The sequence below is a fragment of the Pelecanus crispus genome, chromosome 9, assembly GCF_030463565.1.
Source record: "Pelecanus crispus isolate bPelCri1 chromosome 9, bPelCri1.pri, whole genome shotgun sequence".
NCBI classification, from domain to species: domain Eukaryota; kingdom Metazoa; phylum Chordata; class Aves; order Pelecaniformes; family Pelecanidae; genus Pelecanus; species Pelecanus crispus.
Genome location: NC_134651.1, coordinates 37,570,650 through 37,592,776, shown reverse-complemented (window position 1 = coordinate 37,592,776; position 22,127 = coordinate 37,570,650). Strand labels below are relative to the sequence as shown.

Below are 22,127 nucleotides of genomic sequence, written 5' to 3'. Positions count from 1 at the left end.
TTAAATTTGCATTTAGCCATTAAACATAAGATGATGTGGTTCGACCAGTAACTTTTATTGAAGCACACTGCAATGTTTGTTTTCCCTAAGAGTTTTAAGCTAAGCAGTTTAAGGTTACATCATGAAGTAACACTGATTATTGTAGAGCACAAAGAGAGAGAGAGAGACACATGCAGAGCTATAGTCAGCAAACGTGAGCATGTTCTTTGCATCTTTTGGTACTAGTGTTTTAGATCAATTCACAAAGAGTGAACGTGTAAATTCTATGTAGTCGTAGGCAGAAGGAAGTTCTCTGCCCTTGCCGTCCATGTAGGGCTTCATGTGAGAAATGCAGTAATCGGCTTGTTCCCGGGTCAGGTTCTGAAAGACAAAGACAGCACGGAGGTGGAGGCGGGCACTTTGAGGCTGCGGATGGGGCATTTACAAGCAGCCCTCCCATTCCCAGGGGCACACAGCTCGGAGCAGAAGCCAGAGCAGCAGAACTACGCCTGGCATGGAAATGCTCTGGCTGTTCGCACTATTTGGTTAAGGCTTGGAAGGTCTGACCTGAGTCTTCCCACCAAAGAGAAGACAGAACAGGTAACTGATACGAGGAAGCGGTGCAACCTCTTTAATTCTCTGCCAGCTGGTGGGATTCAGACAGGAAAAACTTGCTGTCTTGGCAGGGCCGTGAGAGATAGGAGGCGTTCATACTGCCAAAGCTTAGCCTTACGTTTCTCCTTTGAATCGCTGTCTGGAGAAACATCTCCCTCTAGTCTCCCAACCGATTAAAGGAAAGCGTGAGTTTCCGAGGACAGACACAGTGAATGCACCCCCTTCCCAGGCCTTTGAGCAGCTCTTGTTTTACTCAACCTGAGCAGTTCTTTGGCAGTTACAGCTTTTCCTCTTCCTCTATAGAGCCAAGAAAGCAACGGGGAAGGGCTGTTACCATCATTTCTGTGTTTGCTGCAGTGGATACCTCTGCAGGTTCAGAACTGACTCAGCTACAGTGACGTGAACCTCCAAGCAACCAGTGCTGGTCTTTGTAACAGTCTATAAGAAAAAGTCTCCATCCACCTCCCTGGTGGGCCGCAACCAGTACTCACCTGGTAGAGCTCCTCCTTGGTCACGTAGGGCTTCCCCTCTGAGCTGAGGGCGCGGAAAGCACTCTCGATCTCCTCGCTGGATTTCACATTCTCCGTTTCCCTGCTGATCATAAATGCCATATACTCCTGCAGCGAGACGTGTCCATCCCTGCCGGTGAAACACAGCGTGTGAACACCGCTGTCCATTAATACCCAGAGCACAGCGCTTCCATACCCTTTAATTTTTCTGGGAGGAGTGAAAGTTTTAACTCAGGAAGCTGTCAACACCAGACCATTTTCTAAAGTGAAGTTCTTCTTCACGAACGTCAGTCTTACCTTCATAAAGACTCTTTTACATGAATTGTTGTGAAAACCACCATAACATCGCCACAACAGAAGCAAGCACAGCTCTCAGCCTGTGAGAGACCTTCCAGCTGACTCCCCAAAGGATACCCACACAATATTTTGCAATATAAAAAGGTCCAACCTCCGTACCTATTGGGATCTACAGTGTCAAGAATAGACTCAAACTCTGGGTCTGGATCTCCTTCCTCAACCATAGGCAGGTCATAGCCGAGAGAGCGCAAGCAAGACTTGAACTCCTGGTGATTAAGTCGTCCAGATTTGTCCTTGTCAAAGTGCCTAAACACATAAAAACAAAGCCCACATTTTTAAGTGTCAGTTGTTGAGTACTGAAAGCTATAAAGTGGGCTGAAAACTAAACCAGATTATAACTAGCCCACTAGTCTGGACAAATGACCTTGAATAAATAAATAGTTCTATCTAACATACATTAAAAGTAAGCACAAATTCTTTACTTGGCTTAAAAAGCATCCAAAAAATGGCTATATTCTAGCTGGAATTCATTGGCACTCCCAGTTCCCACCGCACTGTGCCTACAAGCGAGCGTGCCCAGGAGAGGCTCTCGCGCAGCTGTGGCTGCACCCAGCCAGCAGCAGGTGTCTCTGGAGGCTCTCGCCATCTGGCAGAGATCAGAGCAGCTCCGCACAAAATTGGGCAGAAAATAAAGGAGCTACAAACAGATCGGTCAGGGAATCCTGTGAACAGGAGCCATCCACGTGCCAGAAATATCTCACAAGCATTCCCCTGGCATGCTTTCCCTGTGACTCACTTGAACATCATGCTGAACTCCTTCAGAGCCTCCTCAGTGACTCCAGTCGTGTTTCTGAAAAAGAAGCAGCAAAGCTCGTGAACAGTTCCTAAACTGCTGGAGTCCATCTGCCCCAAGCCAGCGACTACATCAGGTGAGGACAAATGAGCAAACCGTACATTACATCACCACAGCTCAACAGAATAAATCAGTTCCTCTAAGATCTTGTCAATGCTAATGGCCAACAGGAACTGTTTCCAAAACTGCTAACTTCATCCCTCTGAAGAGCCAGGAGGTGGTGGGATTTACAAGCTCACTACACCCATTAGTCAAACCACTTGAGAGACTCGTTAGCACAGATCATGCAAGGTTTGTTTTTAGACACAGGCAGATGGGTCTCCTGCCTTTTATCCCCCGCAAGTTAGACTCGTGTTACACTGCGCATGGGGTAGGCAATACCGAGCTTGGATCTGCTGTTCCAGATTGTGCTGCATTCTCATCCCCAGCTGGTCAAGCTGGTCCCACTGCTGTGCCAGCCCCACGGTGCTGTGTTCTGTGTATTTGTTGTCCAAGATAAGTGCCTCTTCCATGGCTGCTCCAAGGTCCTCAATCTTCTTCAGCTGGCTCCTCATAGCTCGGATCTCCTGGTGCTTGCGCTGTTAGAAGGGAGCAAAGAGGAGAAAATCAAGGAGCACACAAAAAATCCATTAAAAAGAACACAGGCTGGCAGGGGAGGAAGGGTTGTACTCTTCTTTTTCTGCTGGGATTTGTAAAATAGTATTCAACACAACATTCCTCTTCATGCACACTACTGGAAACCAACAGGGCTTGCAAACCAGTTCTTGAGACAAAAAAACCCCTCTTATTAGGAAATGTGCTGAAAATACTGTATACTCTCTGCCCTACCCCGTTCATTTAGAAAAAAAGAACAAAAAGGAAAACTATATCAGAGTGTTGTTTAATGGCTTGTGATATAAGTAGACATCAGACACGTAAATAGATAATCCCAAAGGTCTCTTTGGTACTCAAAATGCAGAAATTCAATTAAGATTTTACCATATAATTGCATGCATTTCCATTCCCACCCTGAGTTCCCAAGTCATCAGTTGGGAAAGATGGTTTAGCAATAGGTGAGCATTGCTTACTTTAGTAGCTTCCAACTGCGATTCCAGTGTTCCCGATTCCTCCACCATACAAGACCTAAACACAGAATCACAGTGAGAAAGAGCACTTATCCCATAAAAAATGGCAGGTGGGGCTTGAAATTAACAGTCCTTCCTTGAAATTAGAAATCCTTACAGCAGTATTATTCTCCTGTAGATATTTAAACACTGCTTACGTGTTTTGTTTGTTCTGACTCATCCTATACAGACTGACAAGTATGCATCTTGTTTGATTCTTAGTTCTTTATATAGTTAATTTCTAGCCCCATTTGAAAGCCAACATTGTCAGCAGCCACACTTCATGCCAGATCCAAAGCGCCCGCTTTACTGGACCTAATGAAATTAGAAACTTAGTGCAGTCCCACCCCACTCCACTGTGCCCAGCACACACACACACACGCAACTACAGGTGATTCACTGGAGATGGGTGTGTTTGCCACTAAGGTACAGGAGCTCTACAGAGGTGTGCTACATGGGGATAAAAGTGGGGGGGGGGGAAGACCTTGAAAACTACTGGTTTGGTTTAAAAGTAATCTTAATATGGCACAATCACTGCAGAAAACTACAGACTGTGACCACAGCAGTGGTTGGTGGGAGAGTTGCCTTTCCTGCCCCACCTCTCCCATCCTGCGCCCGGAGAAGCTGAGGCACGGCTGCTCCTCTCAGTCCGATTTCCACACTGAGCTTGCTGGCACACTGCAGCCCCCACACCAGCATATAAAGATCACCACTGTGGTGATGGTCTCCGAGATCTACTTCGTATGGACTAGATACGGAAAGCCTCTGGATGCTGCTTTTCTCCCAAAGATCCTAAGCAACCCTTAAGCAGCAGTGTTTAAGAATCTCTGTCCTTCCAACATGTACGGTGGGAGTTCATAACGAACAACCTGTGCATGGACAGCAAGTCTGGGCGCTGAGCAGGTGGGCTGTCCTCTCCTTTGACTCTGTGGTATCTAAGTTCCTAAAACTTAAGTCACTGGTATTTTAAGTCACTAAAACCAGGTTTTCATCCCTGCTGAAGTCTATCCTCCTACATACTTTCGAGCTTCTTGAGAAGGGGATTTCAAGTGCTGAATCACTCTGTAGCAATGAAAACACACCAAACATCTGGGTGTTTCTCACCACAGGGTTAAGGCTCAGATTCAACGCACATCTAAAGAGATGAAGCGCACACCCAGGACCCTGAGCAGGAAGCTGGGAACCAACCGTGGAAAGGAAAGAGTCAACAGGGAAACAAACCTCCAAGCACCTCTAAGCCGTGAAAGTTAGTTGGAAGGAAAGCGAGCCTTGGAATTAAAGAGTGCATTTGAAAACCAAAGTGAGGTAAGAAAATAAGAGGAAAAAACCTTCCAGATAGATCATCCCCAACTTCATACTGATAGACACGAATGACACGACGATACGCTATGCTAGTCAAAGAAAAGAAACCAAGTAAATTCCAAAAAGGAAGAAATAGTGAACAGAGGAAAGAACACACCCAAACATAGCCACTGCAGTGGAGCCACACTCCAAGCCAGCACCACCCTGCAGCAAACACAAGCAAGTACTTGAAGGAAAATTATTCAAATGCTGGTTGCACATATCAGATTATTTTTGTGTAAGTCACAAAAAAGTGAGTCTCACTAAGAGACAAATTGAAGTCTTGCCGTTAGCTCATCTACAGATTCTTTAAAGGTATTCTTCTTCCTAAACTCCAAATTCTCTTCCTTCCCTCCCCAAAGAAAACCTCCTCCAGGCAGCACCGGGTGCACACAAGCGGCTACAGCACACTGAAAAGCAAGGTGTACACATGGCAACTCTTATCTGAAAACTTCTCTGAAGCTCTGCCTGCCCTCTTGCCAAGGAAGACTATGCACAGCCAATGCCTCTTTGAGCTAAATCTGTGTTTTTAATCTATTCACGCAGAATTAAGGACAAACTCTGCCTGCCCTGTCAGCAGCCTTCTGGTAATTTGTTCAACAAAAGAGCCTGGCATGGTGATCTCAAACTCTGACCCTACATCTTTTAGTAAATGCCTCCTTTCTGTTCGCTCGTTCTTGGATACCAGAACTAATCGACAACACTACTTTACAAAGGAGCAGAGAATTCAGCATCCGTTCCAGGAAAATCTGCTCGGTTCCATTAAACTGTACAACAAAAATGGGGCAAATTATTTTTATCTGGCAGAAACAGCAGAACACAAGACACTGTGATCATTACAGAGCAAATAAGAAGCACAGTTATCTGCAAAGATTCTACCCTTTTATTATGAAAAGCCTTCTCTCTTTATGAGAAAGGCCCCTGCCTCCTCTCTGGCACTTTACACAGGGCTGACACACAGGCCTCTGCACCAGGCCCATACACTGTTTGTTAGCATTTTACATTATGTCTTACTACAAAGCTTCCATTGTGCTGCAGACTTTTAATACTGAAGAAATTTAAATAGACAGACACACTCTCAGAGGGTTTGGCAGTCTGAAGACATTTAAAAGATTTTATTATTTCCTTTCCACTTCTTGACAAATGACCGGCATGCATCCTCATCAGGAACTATTCCCATGGACACAAAGAGAACTTAAAACTGCAGGCATCAAACTGCCTGCAAACCCACACAAGTTCATGGCTTCATGTTGGAAGGTTTTGTTTTCTCCTATGAAGAATATACAATCTTTGTGGGGCACGGTTCTGTAGCAGATTAAAAAATGGGTACTTCATATTTGCATACTACAGAGTTTTAAGATAAATAATCTCAGTAAAGCCTCTTCACAGGAATCTTCCCTCCTCCTTACCAGAAACAGTCAATACTTTGGAGCTTTGAGAACAGTTATAATGGCAAAGTTTATTTCACTAAGCAAGACTCTGAATGCTAGAAAACTAGGAATATCAGCTGTTTTCCAAAGGCAGACTATTCTATGTTCTCACATATCTCATCAGATTAAGAGCCTTTTCTTGTGCAAGCCCTCAGAGAAAGCAAGAACAAAAGTTAGGACTTCCATGGTATGCCAGTGGCTACCTGTTAATAATTTCTTCTGCTTTTGACTAAGAAATTGTTATGTTTCTACTGGTTTATACTTAATCTACTCCCAAAATCTTGTTTCCTGTGTCCGTGGCACCTCAGCCACAGATTGCTCTTTTCAAATAAAAGGGGTTTCAGCGCAGCTTTCACAAGCTATGTAATAACAGAAGAAAACACACAGACAGAGCAGAACACATCACCAAATTTTTAAAGATATAAAATTCAATACTAACCCATCTAGCAGGTAAGTCCTGTAGAATGTGAAGATCCAAACATCAGGCAGCAGGACAGAGACAAGACAGTGAGAGAGGGACAGAGGTTTGGGTGGGAAGCAAACATCAAAAAGTTAAAAATCGTATTTATATTTCATTATTTCATGAAGACACATACAGAACTATTTGTAAACACACAGAGACAGGGAATCACAGGATTACATGAAAACAGAACTCACCTCCTCTGAACCACAACCTGAGTGCATCAGAGTTGGCCAACAGCACTGTCTGAGCACAGTTACCTCTGTTTGCTAGAAACATGCTCTTCGGTTCACTGCAATTCTCAACCTGGAGATTTTTTATTTTTAACGCAGTTGCTAAATCTTTACTCCCTCTCCCTAGGCAAGGATATTATTAGACAGCACCTCAGGGTAAGTGATTACAAAGTAGTCTTAAGCTTTTTTCACAGCTTCTTTCTCTATTGAAATCTAGTGAGATTTCTAATATACTTTTCAATACAAAAGGAGCATTAACAGAAATGCCACGGGCACTTCACACAATCTGCTTCTAGCTATTTGTTCCCCATCCCCCCAAGCTGTACTGAAGACCAGTTCAGGAATAACTGGAGAAGAGTGAAGTCCTGGATAACTGGAATTATTACAGGAAAATGAATTCAGAAGCAGAAACATTTTTAAAATCTGGTGTTTCAGGTGTTTCTCTTTGCTGTGGCTAACAGGGCCTCCCTCGAATCCCAACTGCAGGAAATGAACAAGTCCTGAATAGCTGTTTTTCAGCAGGAGACATTTACAACTTAGACAGACCAAAGAGATGTAGGATGGATACAAATATTAGCTGAGGAATTCTCTAAGGGCAGCTCCTGGGAAGACAAACTATACCTGGTCTCCTGAATCCACTGATGGAAAGCATTAGCATGCTGAGCAAATTCCTGGCGCAATTTGTCATTTTCTTCCTGCCTTCGCTGTTCCTTCTGCAGCTCCAATTCACGTTCCTGAGAAATGTACAAAAATAATTTCAGAGAAATAATGTGATTGTCCTCATTCTGTAATAAAAAGCAAAAACTAAGAGCTGCATACCAGCACAGTCCTGAAGCTCAAAACAAGACTGAGGGCTCAAAGAGTGTCCTGGATATCTAGACAAAATCATCTAAGATGACAACACAGAACATTCGTACTGAAGTCTTGAGAACTGGAATTGAACCAGCAGTTACTTTACTGTATAGCATGGACATTAAACATTTTACAGTTAGGAAGCGAGGGACGTGAGCTTTGTCCTTTGAAAGACTGCAAATGAAAGACCATGAAAACAAGTTTATAGCTAACGGAATTTTTTCTCTGCTCCCAAATTTTGAGATATTTCCATCTGTAGTATAGTGACAAACTCTTGTACTGATTATTTTGGAGGACAACTTCCAGGGAAGACCCAAGGTCATAAACTATGAAAAGAGTCTCCCTCTCTCTCTGACTTGCCTTGATAATTTTCTGCAGATTCCTCCAGGTTTCTTCCAGAGCCTCCATAGTAAACCAAGTATATGGGTTGGAGGCTACACGGAAGCTCTTGATCTGGCGATCAAGCTCTGCCAGCTGGTTGAAGTCAGCTTGGGCAGAACTAAGTGAAGAGCGGAAAGCATCATGAGCTTCTCGCAGTGCTTTGATTTCTTCCAGCGAGTTACAGCGCACAGGATCTGTCAGGTCCTCTTCAGCATTCTCAAACCAACTGTTGAAGGCAGACGCCTTCTTTGCAAAAGTCAGGAACAGATCCTCAACCTTGAAAAGAGGAAACAATCCATTTGTTCAGTTATGCAGTAACACAAATATTCTACATGAGCTGACCTGGAATTAACATGCATCAATGACAGTTTGCCTTTATTACTTATTTCTTGAAAAACATCTAAAAAATTCTTATGACAAGTCTCCGGGATCTCCATAATCATTAGCCACAAATGAAAAAGCTGCAGAAGTTGCAAGCGTTGAATGTTTTTTTTTTTTTTTTTTTTTCTTCTCAAAGAGAATGATTACATTTTTGTAGCCCCATGGTTTGGCCACTTACCTTTCTGAAATGCTCCTGAGCCTCCAAGAGTTTCTTTTTCCTGGCAGCAGAATTAGCAAGTAGCTGATTCCAGCGTTTCATCAAGGAAGCGTGCCGAGCCTCAATGGCCTTTGATTGGATGTGTTTGGCTGCTAGCAGCTGGTCTTTCAGAGCAGTGATGTTTGCAATTCCCTCCTGCTGGAAAGCCTGAAGTCCAGCATCAAAAGTTTCCTGAAGCATTAAAAACAAAGAACAAAATATTTTAGACTGTATTTTTATTTAACCATTCCAATATCCTGCATATATTTCAAACATAAATACCAGATCCTTGTGTATTGCAGAAGAGTTTTGCTTGTTCTCTCCATCACTTACGGGGTGAAAGCAGCATTAGCACTAACCTGTTTGGTGAGTAGTGTTTGCACAGAGGAGAGGTCGCGTCCATAATCATCTGTCTTCAGACTGTTTTCCTTCTCACCTGGAAAATGAAACAAATTTTAGTAAAAATGTCAATGTGTCTATCTCAAACATTCCCTCTATACCAAACCAGGTTACCTCAAAAGCATAAATCAGGTATAGCACCGCTGATTACTTTGTGTTTAGGTCTGCCTGTTACAACAGCAAGTCAGAGTCTATCTGAGATCTTTTGAAATGAAGGAGCATTTCAGTTTCTTTATGACAGGGTACCGTGCCCCAATACTGAACATACCTATCCATGACTCCACCACATCTGCTTTCCAGTTGAACTGGAGGAAGGCAGAGTTCTCATCCAATTTAGCCTTCCTCTGAGCTGCTGCTTTCTCCAGATCTGACACCTTGCCTCTGAGGCCCTTCATCTTGGCAGTAATGTTCTCCTCGTGGTGATTGTTCTACGTGACAGGAGAAAAAAAATGCACACCATATGATCTTAAGGTCTTCCAAGGCATCCAGTAAGTTAGTGACAGAGCAAGGACTTCAACTGAAAGATTTTGTCCAAGAAACAGCTTTGAAAGCAGTTAACACCAACAGCTTATGCAGCTGCAAAAAATGAGTAAGAGCTCTTTTCAAAGGGATGACAAATCAGTCCTCAGAGAAGAGTAAGTCTACTTTGACACGAAAATGTCCTGGGTAGCCTTTGAAGGTTTTTCTTCACCAGTTTACGCTCACCTTTTTAATGAGATCCTCTCCGTTAGCACAAATATCATTCACTCTGTCTTTGTGGACAGTAAAATCAGTCTCAAATGCTTCATGCTTTTTCAGCAAGCCCTGCAAATGCAAGACACAGTCACTTTTTAAAATAATTTCTCACCACTTATTAAAAATAAAGAAGACTAAAAGAATTTATTGTTATAAATCAGCTAGCATAAACTTTTTCTGACAAAAACTACTTATTTTAGCTGGTTAGCACAACTTGCTCTTTTTCTGTGGACAAGAAGAGACTGATACTGACTTCCAATATAACTTCAGCCATTTGAGTTAACCAGGACTGCCCATCAGACGTCAAGAGATGCAAAGCTACACCAAACTGCAAGTAATTTCTACAGGAAACAACATACTTGGGGTGCTTTTATAAAATGATTTTTATTTTTTTTTTACAGTGTAGGCCCTCAAAAGGAACAAACAATAACCTCTAAATAACCTCTAAAGACAGTTAAGAAAAGGTTTATTAAGCTCTAACCAACAATAATGCAACAAGAACAGCAAAGAGCTGACAACTTTCTCCATACCTGGATAGCAGCAAGGGTGTCCCCATAATCCTCACTGGCTACCAGTGTCATTTTCTCATTTATCCAGGCTTCTTCTTCCTCAACATTTGCTACAAACTGCTGGTACTCCAGAGACTCCTCTAGACGCTGACCCCTGTATAGGAAAAGAAAGATAAAATTAGTCACAGTGTTGCTTTATGGCTTTTAGATATAAGACATAAAACCAAATTACAGCAGCAGAAAACCTAAGAATGTACAGAGACTGAGCCCTAAATGCACAACTATTCACACTTCACTTCTCCAGCAGCAGACTTGCAACATCTACAGCTCTAGACTAGGCCACGAAGCCTGCAGCTATTGAAGGACTAAAATGAATCATTTTCTCCCAACAGCTTCTATTCATAAAAACATCCTGGTAGTGGATTAAAGCCAGTGAATTTCAAGTCTATGGTTTCCAACTGGCGCAAGAAAAGGCTAAACACAACATACCTCAAAAAAAGACTCATGTTTCTACTGAGGAACATAATCACTAAAATTCTTTTCAACAGTCTCTATGCTATTCCATCATATTACTGGCTACTGATCCCCATACCCTAAACCCCTGAAATTCAGTAAATCTGGTCATTACGAGTCCATGTAACTGTTTTAATTAATACCAGATTTTACAAAAACATGTCTCACACACCTAGCAGCTGCCAACTGTTTTAACTCTTTCCAGTGATCCACAAACTGAGACAGTCTCTGCTGTATCTCCTCCTTTCCAATTGTGTTATCATCTGAAAGCTTCTTACCAGTGTCTAGAACACCCTGCAAAACAGAGAAACACACAGTTAATGGAACATCACCTGCTCTCTTCTTATGCATTCTATTTGGATTCCAGCAAACCTATTCCTGGCTTTCGTATTTGCCACAAACAGGAACAAAGCTGCTTATAGAGAAATCTGTCAAGGAGAGTGGGATTTACCTGGATAGCAGGTTCATGGGCAGCTAATTCTGCTTCTAAGCGCTTGTGTTTTTTCCTAAGGTTCTGCACACCAGTTAGGTCTCTGCCATAGTCCTCTGAGCTAACCAACAGTTTCTTCTCTCTAAATTCAAGAGAGAAGAGAGAAAGATAAAATTTGAAAATTACTTCTATAGGTCAAACCTGACAAAAAGAAAAAAACAAACCAAAACCACAGCAAATAAAGAAATGCTCCTCATAGCACAAAAATCTTGGATGTAAAAAGTTGTCTGTATGAGTTCTCAGCAAACCGCAGCTAGGTCCTGGCAGCACATTCAGGAGTAATGTGTGGGGGAAAGAAAGAAGGCGACAGAGGGCCTATTGTTCTCTCTGAAGGGTAGTTTTTCTGTAGTTTTTCTTTCTAAGAAGATAGATACCTTTTGTAAAGTTTACCTGCTGTTGTCCAATGCGTTTTTTTTTTTGTTTTACAAACATAACAAAAAAAAGTGCTTTAATGTGCATTATTTCAGTCAGGCTCTGTTCTTTTCCTCCTCCCAAGATACCAACACCAATATGGAAAGAGCATTTGATGAATTACTACAACTGGCTAGAACAACAACAACAACAACAACAAAGTGCTTCAGACTGAAAAAGTAAGGTTTGAACTTTTGCTAGGAACTTTCCCAAAAATAGTAGAGTCAAATTTTAGTTATCTGATCCAGGGCTAAACAGCATTCCTTTTTTTTTTTTTCCCAGCACAGAGCTTTCCTTCTTGGGGTTTGAGCAAAGACAACTGTAGATAAGAAGCCACACCCAAGCTAGTGCTGAAGCCATTTTGAATATAGTTTTCCTTGAGTAGGGGGCAAAGGTGGTTTCTTGTAGAGACACATACTTGTGGAAAAGGCAAGTTATAAAACCATACTACAGACTATGAAGGCTGTTAGCAAGCTGGCAGTAAGCACATGCCCCCATGCCAGAGCCTAGAACTTCCAAAATACATACTTGATCCAGGACTCCTCATCATCCATATCACGGAAAAACTGATGCAAACGGTGGGACTCGTTCAACTTTGCACGGCGGGCAGCTGCCATACTCTTAATCCTCTGAAATCGCCCATTAATGGTCTCACGTTTATCCTTTACTTGGGATGTATCGAAAGCACTGCTGGTCATCAAACTGTCAGCCTGACTGTTCAGGTCCTTCAGACGATCCTGGAAACGTGGGTGAAAAAGTACATGAACTGCTTGGACCTCATTTCTGTGTTTGTTATGTCAGTATAAAAGTCATAATCTGACTGCTGTGCAGAGTCACTTTATTAAGAAAACATGTTTCAACACGTATATGACTGCAGCGTGTATTGAAGTGGTATCTGTAGAATTTGCTGATTACTATGATTTATCTTCCAAAACTAAAAGAGAAAGCAATACCTCATGAGCAGATATATCAGCTTCCAGTAACTGGTGCTTCTTCAGAAGGTTGTTAACTGATGCCAAGTCCTTCCCATAGTCCTCAGAAGCCAACAAAGCCTCCACCTGGGGGTGGGGAAGGAAAAACAGGATAGAGAATAAGTTGTGTTTTCACAAAACCCTTGAAATTATAATGTCTTTAAAACTGTGCAAATTAATTCTCTTCTCAGTTTTCTACAGTGTGGACAAACCTTTGCCTCATCACCTGTTTAATTCCTAACAGATTCCATGCAAATATGCTTCTTCTCACCTTACTGTTTATAAATAATAACATAAAAACATCCACAAGATTTTTAGTCGTAATAGATTTTTTTCAAAATAAACGTATACTTGCCAAAGGTGGACTGTGCTCTACAAAATCTAGCATCAGCAAAGGGAATAAAAGATTAGAAAAACAAGTCTTACAAGTAAGTAATCCCAGTCTCAGTTACCTCTGAAAGCCAGAAATCAAAGTCCTTGATTCCAGTATTGAAATTCTGTTGCTTATTAGCTTCTTTCAGTTTCTGACTCTTCTCTGCTGATTTCTGTACCAGGAATTGCCATTGGTCAGCCAGGGCAGCTAGGCGTGCCTGTTATAAAATGGAAAAGATAAACGCTACGAACTGAAAACCTAAGTTCTGATAAATGCAAAACCAGAATAAGGTACAAGTTTGGCTGCTGATTCCAGATATGCAAATTACACAGCCACTATTTCATGCTGCTTAGCTATGTCCTGGTTTCGGCTGGGATAGAGTTAATTTTCTTCCTAGTAGCTAAACCACGACAGCTATAATTCAGTTCAACTTTTATATCCCAATCATAGGATCAGAAAACTTCTCACCCTTGAGAACGAAGCAGAATGATTACCCTGATCTCTACTGCATAGTTGAAATAGAAAAGCTTCTATAAAACCAGGTTTGTTTTTGAGGGACACTCTCCTCCCCCACTTATCCAAACACTTCTCAAAGCAAAAACTAAGCAAATCTTCTAAGACTTGTTGTATCTACCTTCACAGCATCCTCGCTGCCAGCACATGCTCCTCTTTCAATCAGAGAGTTCCCCATATCAATGACTCCACGGATCCGATCTGCATTGGCATGGAGCTCAGCTTCAAAGGCTTGGTGTTTCTGGTGTTTGCTCTGAATATGACAAAAGCGAAAAAGCAAAACTGTTAGAGACTGGACAAAGGGCTCCTAAATTGTTCTCATGGGCCGAGAGGAGAACACAAGAGTTACCTACATACATAAAGAGGTTTCTGTATAGCCTGATCTAAAGGAGCTCGCTCGCTCTCTAAGAATACTTATTGCTCACTCAAATAGTAACTCTCATTAATCTGAGTAACCATTAAGCTTTGACCTAGCAAGACTGTCTGTGAGCTGATACATACAACTCAGGCAACATCATCTACATTTTACAGATGCCAATGCAACATTCCCTACATTAAGCTTAGCTGTTACTCAAGTGAAGCTTTCTCATTTTCAATGCCATCACTTTTGAAAAGCAGCAGTTACATGTACCCTAAGCAGAAGCACAGTAGATCATCCCTTCTACTCCTATAGTAATTTCACAAATTTCTGTTCTCTTCCTAATCTACAGGTAATTAAGAGAAATCGCTGCTGCAGCCTATCTGCTTTCTGCACAGTTTTGATATTAGTCACACAGGGCCACATTATATATTAAAATCATGAACTAACAACCAAAAACCTCTATAAAAATAACTGAACTATTTGTTAAAAATTTTTCTCTGCTGACTTGAAAGCACCATGAGAACAATAGGAGCGTTGGTGTGGGAGGAATTATGCAGTTCTCTCTCATATATACATGATCCATCCACCCACCAGGAAGATAACAATAGCACAAAAATGACAAGACAATTTACAAGTATTAACTGGAAATGCTAGTAACATTGGACATGGGTATACAACACCCTGAGAGAATGGAATGAAAGGAAGTGTTAGATTAAAAATAAAAGATGGAAAATACCGTAGCACTGGCATGAGAAATTCTGCATGAACTGCTTTATTTTTGGAACTGTTAATCCTGAATGCTGATATTATAAAAATATATCCTTCAAAGCTAGATTTACCAACATGTAAAATTCAATTTAAAAGCTGCCAATTGCATATCTCCATATAACAAATCCCAGACAAGCCTTTTTGGTTTAATATAAAATTCTAATTTTTTCAACTAAAACAAAAAATAAAATTTCATGTACCACAGCCTAAAGTGACAAACGACGATTCTTTCCTTTCTTACTCTAATTAGCTTCCCCTTTCTTTGTTCTGTCTTCTCCTTCCATATATCCTCATTTTACTCCACTTCTTGGATTCTTACAAGTCTTGTCAGCTTTCCATCTGGTACGTATCTTTTCTGGAGTGTTCCTTCTATATTATTCCCTTCTATGCTACTGCTGCAAGAACTAAGCCATCTGGGTCTATCATTTTATTGAATCCTCCATCTTCAGCATTTGATTCTACAAACGCAAGCTAACAGAGTCGGCATTACATGTTGTGTTAAATCATCACCACTCTAGATCCAGACAGGAGATGACAGGCCCAATAGCCAAATTTCTGAAAAAGGAGGATAGAAACCCATTTTTCTATGGGCTAACTCCCAAAAAATCCTGCCAAACTACATCACTAATGCACCACAAATTAAACAGATCATGCAGAACACCTGCAAAACAAATATATAAATAAATGATGCTGAATAGGCATTAACAAAAAAGCCACACCCATAACATGAAGATCAATAGTTGTACCTGGATGCAGGTCAAGAACTAACAGAAAACAAAGAGATTGCATGAACTGATGGATGGAGCAACAGACTGCAACCAGACCTTGTGCTCACACATAAGCTATACAAAGAAAACAAATTCACATACCAGGGCTAGTCCAAACTACTTACCAGCAGTTTGGAAAGCTATAAAACAGATTGAGAGAAGTAGTTCAGTGCATTCATACTACTTCATAAACCAGTATTAAAACATAAGAGGTAACTTTAATTAATTATTCCTTAAAACTGAAAAATAAATGAGACTTCACATTTTAGAACGTAAGACTGAGACGAGACCCAAGAACTCCATTTCCTTATTTTATTATCTAGATGCTGGGAGAAAGACAGAATAGCTACTCAGAGGTTTCTTCACGCAACTTGCTGCTGCAGATACTACATATCTTATTAATTATATGCATCAATAATTACCACGTGAGTTCTATTTCGGGTCTCCTTTCATGCATAATGTAACTTCCATTTTCTCCTTGTTAAACAGAGACCATGTCCAACATGGTGTATAATTCTGTTATCGCTGAACAAGAATTCCCGAGTGTATTTTTTCAAACCAGAGTATGCTTTGCGAAGTTAAAAACTGTATTTTGCTTTTTGAGCTGAGAATCATATTCACCTGGATATTTGTGGGATCCTTATATGACTCATCACTTGCAGTTTGGAGCTTTTCACTGATCCAAGCTTCTATTTCATCCACATCACGACTGAACTGCTGGAGTGTCTGAGATTCTCCTAGCTTCGATCTCTTTTCAATCATCTGAGCTTTCAGACGAAGCCACCTGTATGCAATTAAATACATACGTTGAATGAAAAACTAGGACTGCACACAGCATCATGTTTAACAGCTACAAATTGTTGCCAAAGAGCATTCTCTTTCAGTCAGTAGTATCTGCATCCCATCTAACAGGGCAATACTGACCTGTCCAGAACCTCATCGCGTCTGTTAGCAATGACTCCCTTTGCATAATGATCGGCAGAGATCAACTGGTCAGCAAAAGACTGTAAGACAGCAATTTTCTCTTCCTATTAAAAACACAAGCCATAAATTAGAACTGTGGTTCCTTAAAGTCAAATGATGAGCAGGGTCTGGAATGGAACAAGAATTTCTTTGCTTCTTTAAATATACATTATTGTAAATGTGACTCTATGAAGGAAGTCTATCCTCTACAGGACTGGAGAGTTCAACTGCAGAACATCTTTCACCTGTGCCATTTAGGAAAAAAGTATCTTTTAGACTTTAAGCTACAGCAGTATGATCTCTCAATAAAAGCAGGCAGCTTTCCGTTACAAGAAACTGAAAATATACCTTTTTCTGTTATAAAAAAAGAAAAAAAAATCATTTCAAATCAGTAAGAGATTTGCACAAATACTTGCCACTATTCCTACACTGTTTGTAGGCAGCGAATACATCCCTATCTGCATTAGCTGCTTCTAAACTTCTGCAGCAGATCCCAAATGGCTGAATATTTAGAACTGAACGTTAGAAGCCATACATGGTAGTAACTTCTTTTGCTAATAATCTGCACAAAAAAACCTAAACTATTTTCCTCTTACTTCAGCTACAGTCCTCACCTGGACATTGATTGCCTTATCAAAATCTTCATGTTTCTTGATGAGTGCCTCCACACTGTCTAAGGAGTCACCTTTATCTTCTGTATTTAGGAAAGCCTCTCGGGCAGCCATCCAGTTTTCAGCTTGTTCACAGTCCCGATGAAACAGCTAGGGAGAAAAAAAATCCAAAGCATGAGAAAGACAGACCAAGAGCACTGCTCACCACTATGAAAGAATAAACTTTCATAAGAAAGGAGGAATTATTTTTCTTTTTAGAAATGCAGCAGAGTACCTGTAGTTCTAGGCACTGGTCTAGCATCATTCTGCGCTGGACCCAGGCCTTCTCTAGGTCTGTCCTTTCTTGATCTAGAATATCCAGTTTGTCCTTGATCTCTGGGCTGGCATAGTGTCCATGAGCCAGAAGTTGTTGTCCAAACTGTTCAAATGCCTGGAAAGTGCCAGCCCTTGCATCTATTTCAGTGCGGTGTTCCTGCAAGGTACAGAGATGCATATTAAATAAACAGACGTTAGAGCTGGGACTGATCTATTTTTGGAAATCTAAATGGTAAGTGTCAGAAAAAGAAACATTTGTTGATGTTTATGGTACACACTTATCTTTCACATACCTGATGCCTTTCCAATAAAGCTTCAGCTCCAGTCACATCCTTTGCAAGTTCATCTGAGGAGACCAGGCCCCGGATTCCATTGATCCAAGACATAAGGTCCCTGTGAACACACATTAATAGACAATTTTCCCCTCCCTCCACTGAAGTAAGTCAGAACAGGAAAAAGAGTCCTTTTTTGAACCCTCCCCAGAAATATTCTTGTGGAACAATAAGCCATATATACTTCACTAATAATATACCAGACAGACAAACTGGGGCGGGGGAGGAAGGAGGATAGTGTCTTTACCTGAAGTCACTGAGGAAACGCTGCAGGTCATGAGAATCTCCAAGCTTCTCTTTGCGCTGGTCAGCACGTTTTCCCAGACTATTCCAAGCCTGATTCAACTCAGTACATTTTTCCTGGAGGTCTTCAGCAGATTCTGGATGTGACTGGATCAGACGCTGGGCAGTTTCACCAAGAGAATTCACCTAGAATTAGGAAAAGGGAGATAAACGCAATGAAGACAAAAAGAAGCTTTTCTATAGTTCAGTAATTTCTGCTAGATAAAAATAAAGCTTTTGGTTTTGTCCTCCTCACAATCTCACCTTGTCTCCAAGAGCTGCCAAGTCTCTCTCAAAGCCTTCATGTTTGCGCTGCAGAGCCTGCACACTGGCCAAGTCATGTCCATAGTTGTCCGTATTTAATGCTTGATTCTTCTCCTCTATCCATTCTTTTGTTTCATCAGCATCTCTGAGTGAAGGAAAGGCAAAAAGAGAATTAAAATGGAGGTCATACTAGGATCTCCATTACCTAGCAGGTCGCCAATTTCCAGAGAAGCTCGCGCAGTTGATGGCTCTATTAAATTATTTCCCAAGATGACACAAGCAAACTTTGGCAAAATAGGACGGTAGTCCAGACCTCCCACGCCCACAGCAATTCCATGCTTTTACGTTAACAAGTCTTCCTTCTTCTAGGAAGAATATAAAGAATTCTTGTTGGACCACCGGGGTCCAATTTCCACTGAACGAGCTGGAGGTTGAAGTATGATTTGTTTACAATAGGTTCCCACTGTGTTTTAGAACTCTTATAGACAAAGTATTTTACTGAATTAACACCAAATATGATACAAACACCCTACCTGTGGAATCTCTGGACTTCATGAGCACTGCCCAATAGCTGGCTTCGCTCCTCTGCTAACTGCTGCAGAGACCTCCAGCGTTCATTCAGTTCCTGCAAAACAAATGAACAAACAAAAACCCCCACTGATATTGCAGACTACAGTTTTATAGCATTTCTGTTTAAACAAGAAACCCTTGTGCTGGACCCACTGAATCTTTATGAGGTCAAACAGAAAACTTTAGTACCCAGTAACATTTTCTTCACTATGTTTATCTGCACCTTCTTCATTCTGCTGACATTTGCAAAGATGCCAACAACCCCTTCTTCATCTCCATTTTTATAGGCCTTATTTCAGGCGTCTACTGAGAATACCGATAGCAATGCTGGAAGATTCTTTCTTTTACAGTATATAAACTTCATCAAGCAGTCCAAAAGATAAGTGAAAAGTCAACACTGGCCTTTCACTACAGGTGAAGATTACTATATTCTGCTTAATTCCAGAAGCATGCACAAATTCAAGTAGCCTAGTTAAATAAAATAATTTTAAGGGTTTCTCCTGAGATGGAGAAACAAATGATTTCATATATATAGTAAGATATTGATGTAACCTGAGAAGCAAATGCTATATATGTCAATACTTCTTTCAATAAGTTCATTCAAAAAGGTTTATAAAGAATAATGAAAGACAAAGACTATGGAAAGGGAAGGTGAAAAAATGTTCTCAGCTTTTAATAGCTCAGAAAAAGTTGTATTATTACCTTGATTGAGTTAAAGGTTGCCACTGTATGTACCATCAAACGTGCAGACTATGAAAAGGCAGGGGGAAAAAAAGAAGTAGCATTAAAGTCAACACTAACCAATCAGAGCCAAAATCAGACTGAAAACCTCCTTGAAAATCCATAATGACTTGGCCCAGGTCAAAAATACAGACTTTGTAAAATACAATTCTACACAATGCAGGGGGAGAGAAACACCCTAGATTTTAAAGGTTTCAATGAAAACTGTTGAATTCTTTAATTTTTATGTACTTCTTTAGAACAGTGTTTTGAATACACTATTGTTTAAGATGAAAGAGAGAAGCAAACAATAAGAAAATCAATACAAGTAAATTACAAAAGCAACTAAGAATAATTAGTTGCAATACCCAAGGTATTATAGATCAGAGTAAGAGTAGTTAGAAATTTACAAGCGAGTACTATCATGTTAGTGTAAACTGAAACAAACAATAGTAACAGAAAAAAGAAAATGTGAAGTCAACATTCAACAAGTGAATTAAAAACAAAAACCCAAAACCCAAACAACAAATCCCTAGTAATGGGGACAGAAAAAAATAATCACCTAAATGGTTTAACTCTTGACTGAGTTTTTGGCAAAATCAGCTTAGCAGTTAATACAGGTATTTCTATAACATCATAAAAATTGCTGAAGGCTAAATAGAAAAATGACAACCAATTCCCTCCAACATGCAATCTACTTTTCTGATGATGGGTTACTTGCAAAGTTCATCCCTTTATATATATGCAAAGAACTTATACTTTGCTAAGTTACTATGAGACTCTTAAGAGTCAACGTACATGTGTGCAATCTGTGCAAAAAGAAAAAAAAAAAATCACCAATTCTTGTTGACATGGCTGCATTTTCTACAATACTGTCAAAACATTGTATACTTATCTGGTTTTCCCCCATTCACACAACTTAAAAGATGTACAAGCAGCTTTAAGCTTAAGAAGGTGGATGGTAAGACATGAAACACGGGGATGAAATACTAGAGAAAAGGACAATGTTGGATAATGTAAAAAACAGTCATGATATTTTTGTGCATCAGCAGGTGACAGCTATTCCATTGTAAGCTCCTAATAAATGGAGAAAGGCTTGTTCTAACTATTTTAGAAAATGAGCTAGAGATGAATAATGGAAAAAAAAAGATACTGCTATACACATACAACATATTCCTTACTAAAGGAATATTGATATAAATGGCTTTGACTTTCAGGAATAAAAACATTTCCTTCTGCTGACTACATAAAAAAAGAACTCAGGCTAAGTGAACAGGGACTGTTTCACATCTAGCAGCCATATAATACTTAAAAACATCGGTATAAAAACTGGAATCAGACTTATAGTACAAGCTCAAAACAAAACGGAGTTTCGCAGCAGGGAGTCAACGGACTGTCAGCAATTTCTATGGCTAGAGCAATTCTGTTGGAAACCTATCTCAGTTATTCTCATAATCATACCTGCAAATAGAAAGATGACATAGTTACCTGACTTTGCCTAGATGGTTTTTATTTTTAAAATGAAGAGTAGTACCTATATGACATCTTTATATATTGAGAGAATCTATACGCAAGTATATGAAGGTGACTTCCCTCTGAATGCTCAAAAAATTTTTGCAACATGCTTGTTGAAGTAAACTAGCAAAGAGAAATGCAAGTCATTAACCCTAAATCAATACCAATCCAAACAGCTGCTGAGACTAGGACACCACTAAAATCACTTTGTCAACAGTCTTTAAAAAAAAAAAGGGGGGGGGGGGTGTAAAAAAATAAAAAGGGCATGTGAGAAGGCATATGATCTAAAGAAGATGATGTGCTCTAGTTTTTGGTTTACATTCCTGTTGTGTGCTAATAAGTAATGACACCTACCTTCCAAGGAGAGGCTGTCTTAGAATCAGTTTCATCCTGTTTGAAAACGTGAAGAAACAGCTTTAAGTAGGAAGCAAAATCTAAAACTACCAGAATATACTAAAAATCTTTGCAAGTTCTCCATGTTCAATCTTTAATAGAGTACATAATTTTTTACAAGCATTTGTGTCATTTTGAGTTATCCTGCTCTGCATTGATTTGTGATGTGGGGTAAGACACTCAGGAAATACATGTATCGAAGATAAGAGAATCTTTTTATGTCCATTCAAAGTCGTTAGTGAGTTCCTTCATGGAAATGGACTACAATCATGGCTGAACTTCTACTTGTACATCCCAAACCTGTTACAATTGCCACACTATCTCAGAAATTAACACTTACCCTGGGCATCATACCATAGACTTCCTGCAAAGGAAAAAGGACAAAACAGAAACAACTTGTTATTTTCTAACAGAAATAAAGTTTTTACTGTTTTTGAGAAAGGGAAGATAGCAGGAGATATGCTTCCATCCTTCTTCTACAAATTGGTTACCAGCATGTCATTAAGCTAAATAGTGCTCGCACAACCTAAATGTGTAGCAGAAATGGGAGTTTGACTACTCAACCATCTATTGCAACACATCCTTTCCAAGCTCAGAAAATAAACAAGCTGCTTCAATACTCTTTTGGCACCAGACAGAATTATTTACAGAAATAGCACAAATATGTGAAAAGCTTGGGGGGGGGGGGGGGAAGTATGTTACTAAAAGAACAAAACAGAAAG

At 40.3% G+C, this 22,127-nt stretch overlaps 1 protein-coding gene across 10 annotated transcripts in view; it reads right to left on the bottom strand.

The window, feature by feature from the left end:
- Window positions 1-34: 34 nt before the first annotated feature.
- Window positions 35-22,127, bottom strand: part of SPTAN1 (spectrin alpha, non-erythrocytic 1) — a 50,853-nt gene continuing 28,760 nt past the window's right edge. For 2 of the 10 annotated variants that reach the window (XM_075716806.1, XM_075716802.1), the window contains 32 exons: window positions 21,746-21,769; window positions 21,367-21,402; window positions 19,480-19,527; window positions 18,741-18,832; window positions 18,208-18,352; window positions 17,909-18,090; window positions 17,623-17,722; window positions 17,289-17,486; window positions 17,018-17,164; window positions 16,365-16,468; window positions 16,062-16,224; window positions 15,566-15,580; window positions 13,666-13,797; window positions 13,111-13,248; window positions 12,641-12,745; window positions 12,216-12,424; window positions 11,238-11,358; window positions 10,959-11,080; window positions 10,295-10,427; window positions 9,735-9,833; window positions 9,298-9,457; window positions 8,990-9,066; window positions 8,613-8,822; window positions 8,033-8,329; window positions 7,442-7,554; window positions 6,567-6,584; window positions 3,321-3,375; window positions 2,635-2,831; window positions 2,197-2,250; window positions 1,560-1,706; window positions 1,086-1,233; window positions 35-360 (listed from right to left, as the gene is read on the bottom strand). In XM_075716806.1, coding sequence (XP_075572921.1) covers window positions 235-360; window positions 1,086-1,233; window positions 1,560-1,706; window positions 2,197-2,250; window positions 2,635-2,831; window positions 3,321-3,375; window positions 6,567-6,584; window positions 7,442-7,554; window positions 8,033-8,329; window positions 8,613-8,822; window positions 8,990-9,066; window positions 9,298-9,457; window positions 9,735-9,833; window positions 10,295-10,427; window positions 10,959-11,080; window positions 11,238-11,358; window positions 12,216-12,424; window positions 12,641-12,745; window positions 13,111-13,248; window positions 13,666-13,797; window positions 15,566-15,580; window positions 16,062-16,224; window positions 16,365-16,468; window positions 17,018-17,164; window positions 17,289-17,486; window positions 17,623-17,722; window positions 17,909-18,090; window positions 18,208-18,352; window positions 18,741-18,832; window positions 19,480-19,527; window positions 21,367-21,402; window positions 21,746-21,769 — 3,915 coding nt within the window. In that variant the 3' untranslated portion in view covers window positions 35-234. Of the gene's footprint in view, window positions 361-1,085; window positions 1,234-1,559; window positions 1,707-2,196; window positions 2,251-2,634; window positions 2,832-3,320; window positions 3,376-4,684; window positions 4,748-6,566; window positions 6,585-7,441; window positions 7,555-8,032; window positions 8,330-8,612; window positions 8,823-8,989; window positions 9,067-9,297; window positions 9,458-9,734; window positions 9,834-10,294; window positions 10,428-10,958; window positions 11,081-11,237; window positions 11,359-12,215; window positions 12,425-12,640; window positions 12,746-13,110; window positions 13,249-13,665; window positions 13,798-15,565; window positions 15,581-16,061; window positions 16,225-16,364; window positions 16,469-17,017; window positions 17,165-17,288; window positions 17,487-17,622; window positions 17,723-17,908; window positions 18,091-18,207; window positions 18,353-18,740; window positions 18,833-19,479; window positions 19,528-21,366; window positions 21,403-21,745; window positions 21,770-22,127 lie in introns of all 10 variants that reach the window. The other 8 variants (XM_075716805.1, XM_075716800.1, XM_075716799.1 and 5 more) reach the window with 5 other exon arrangements.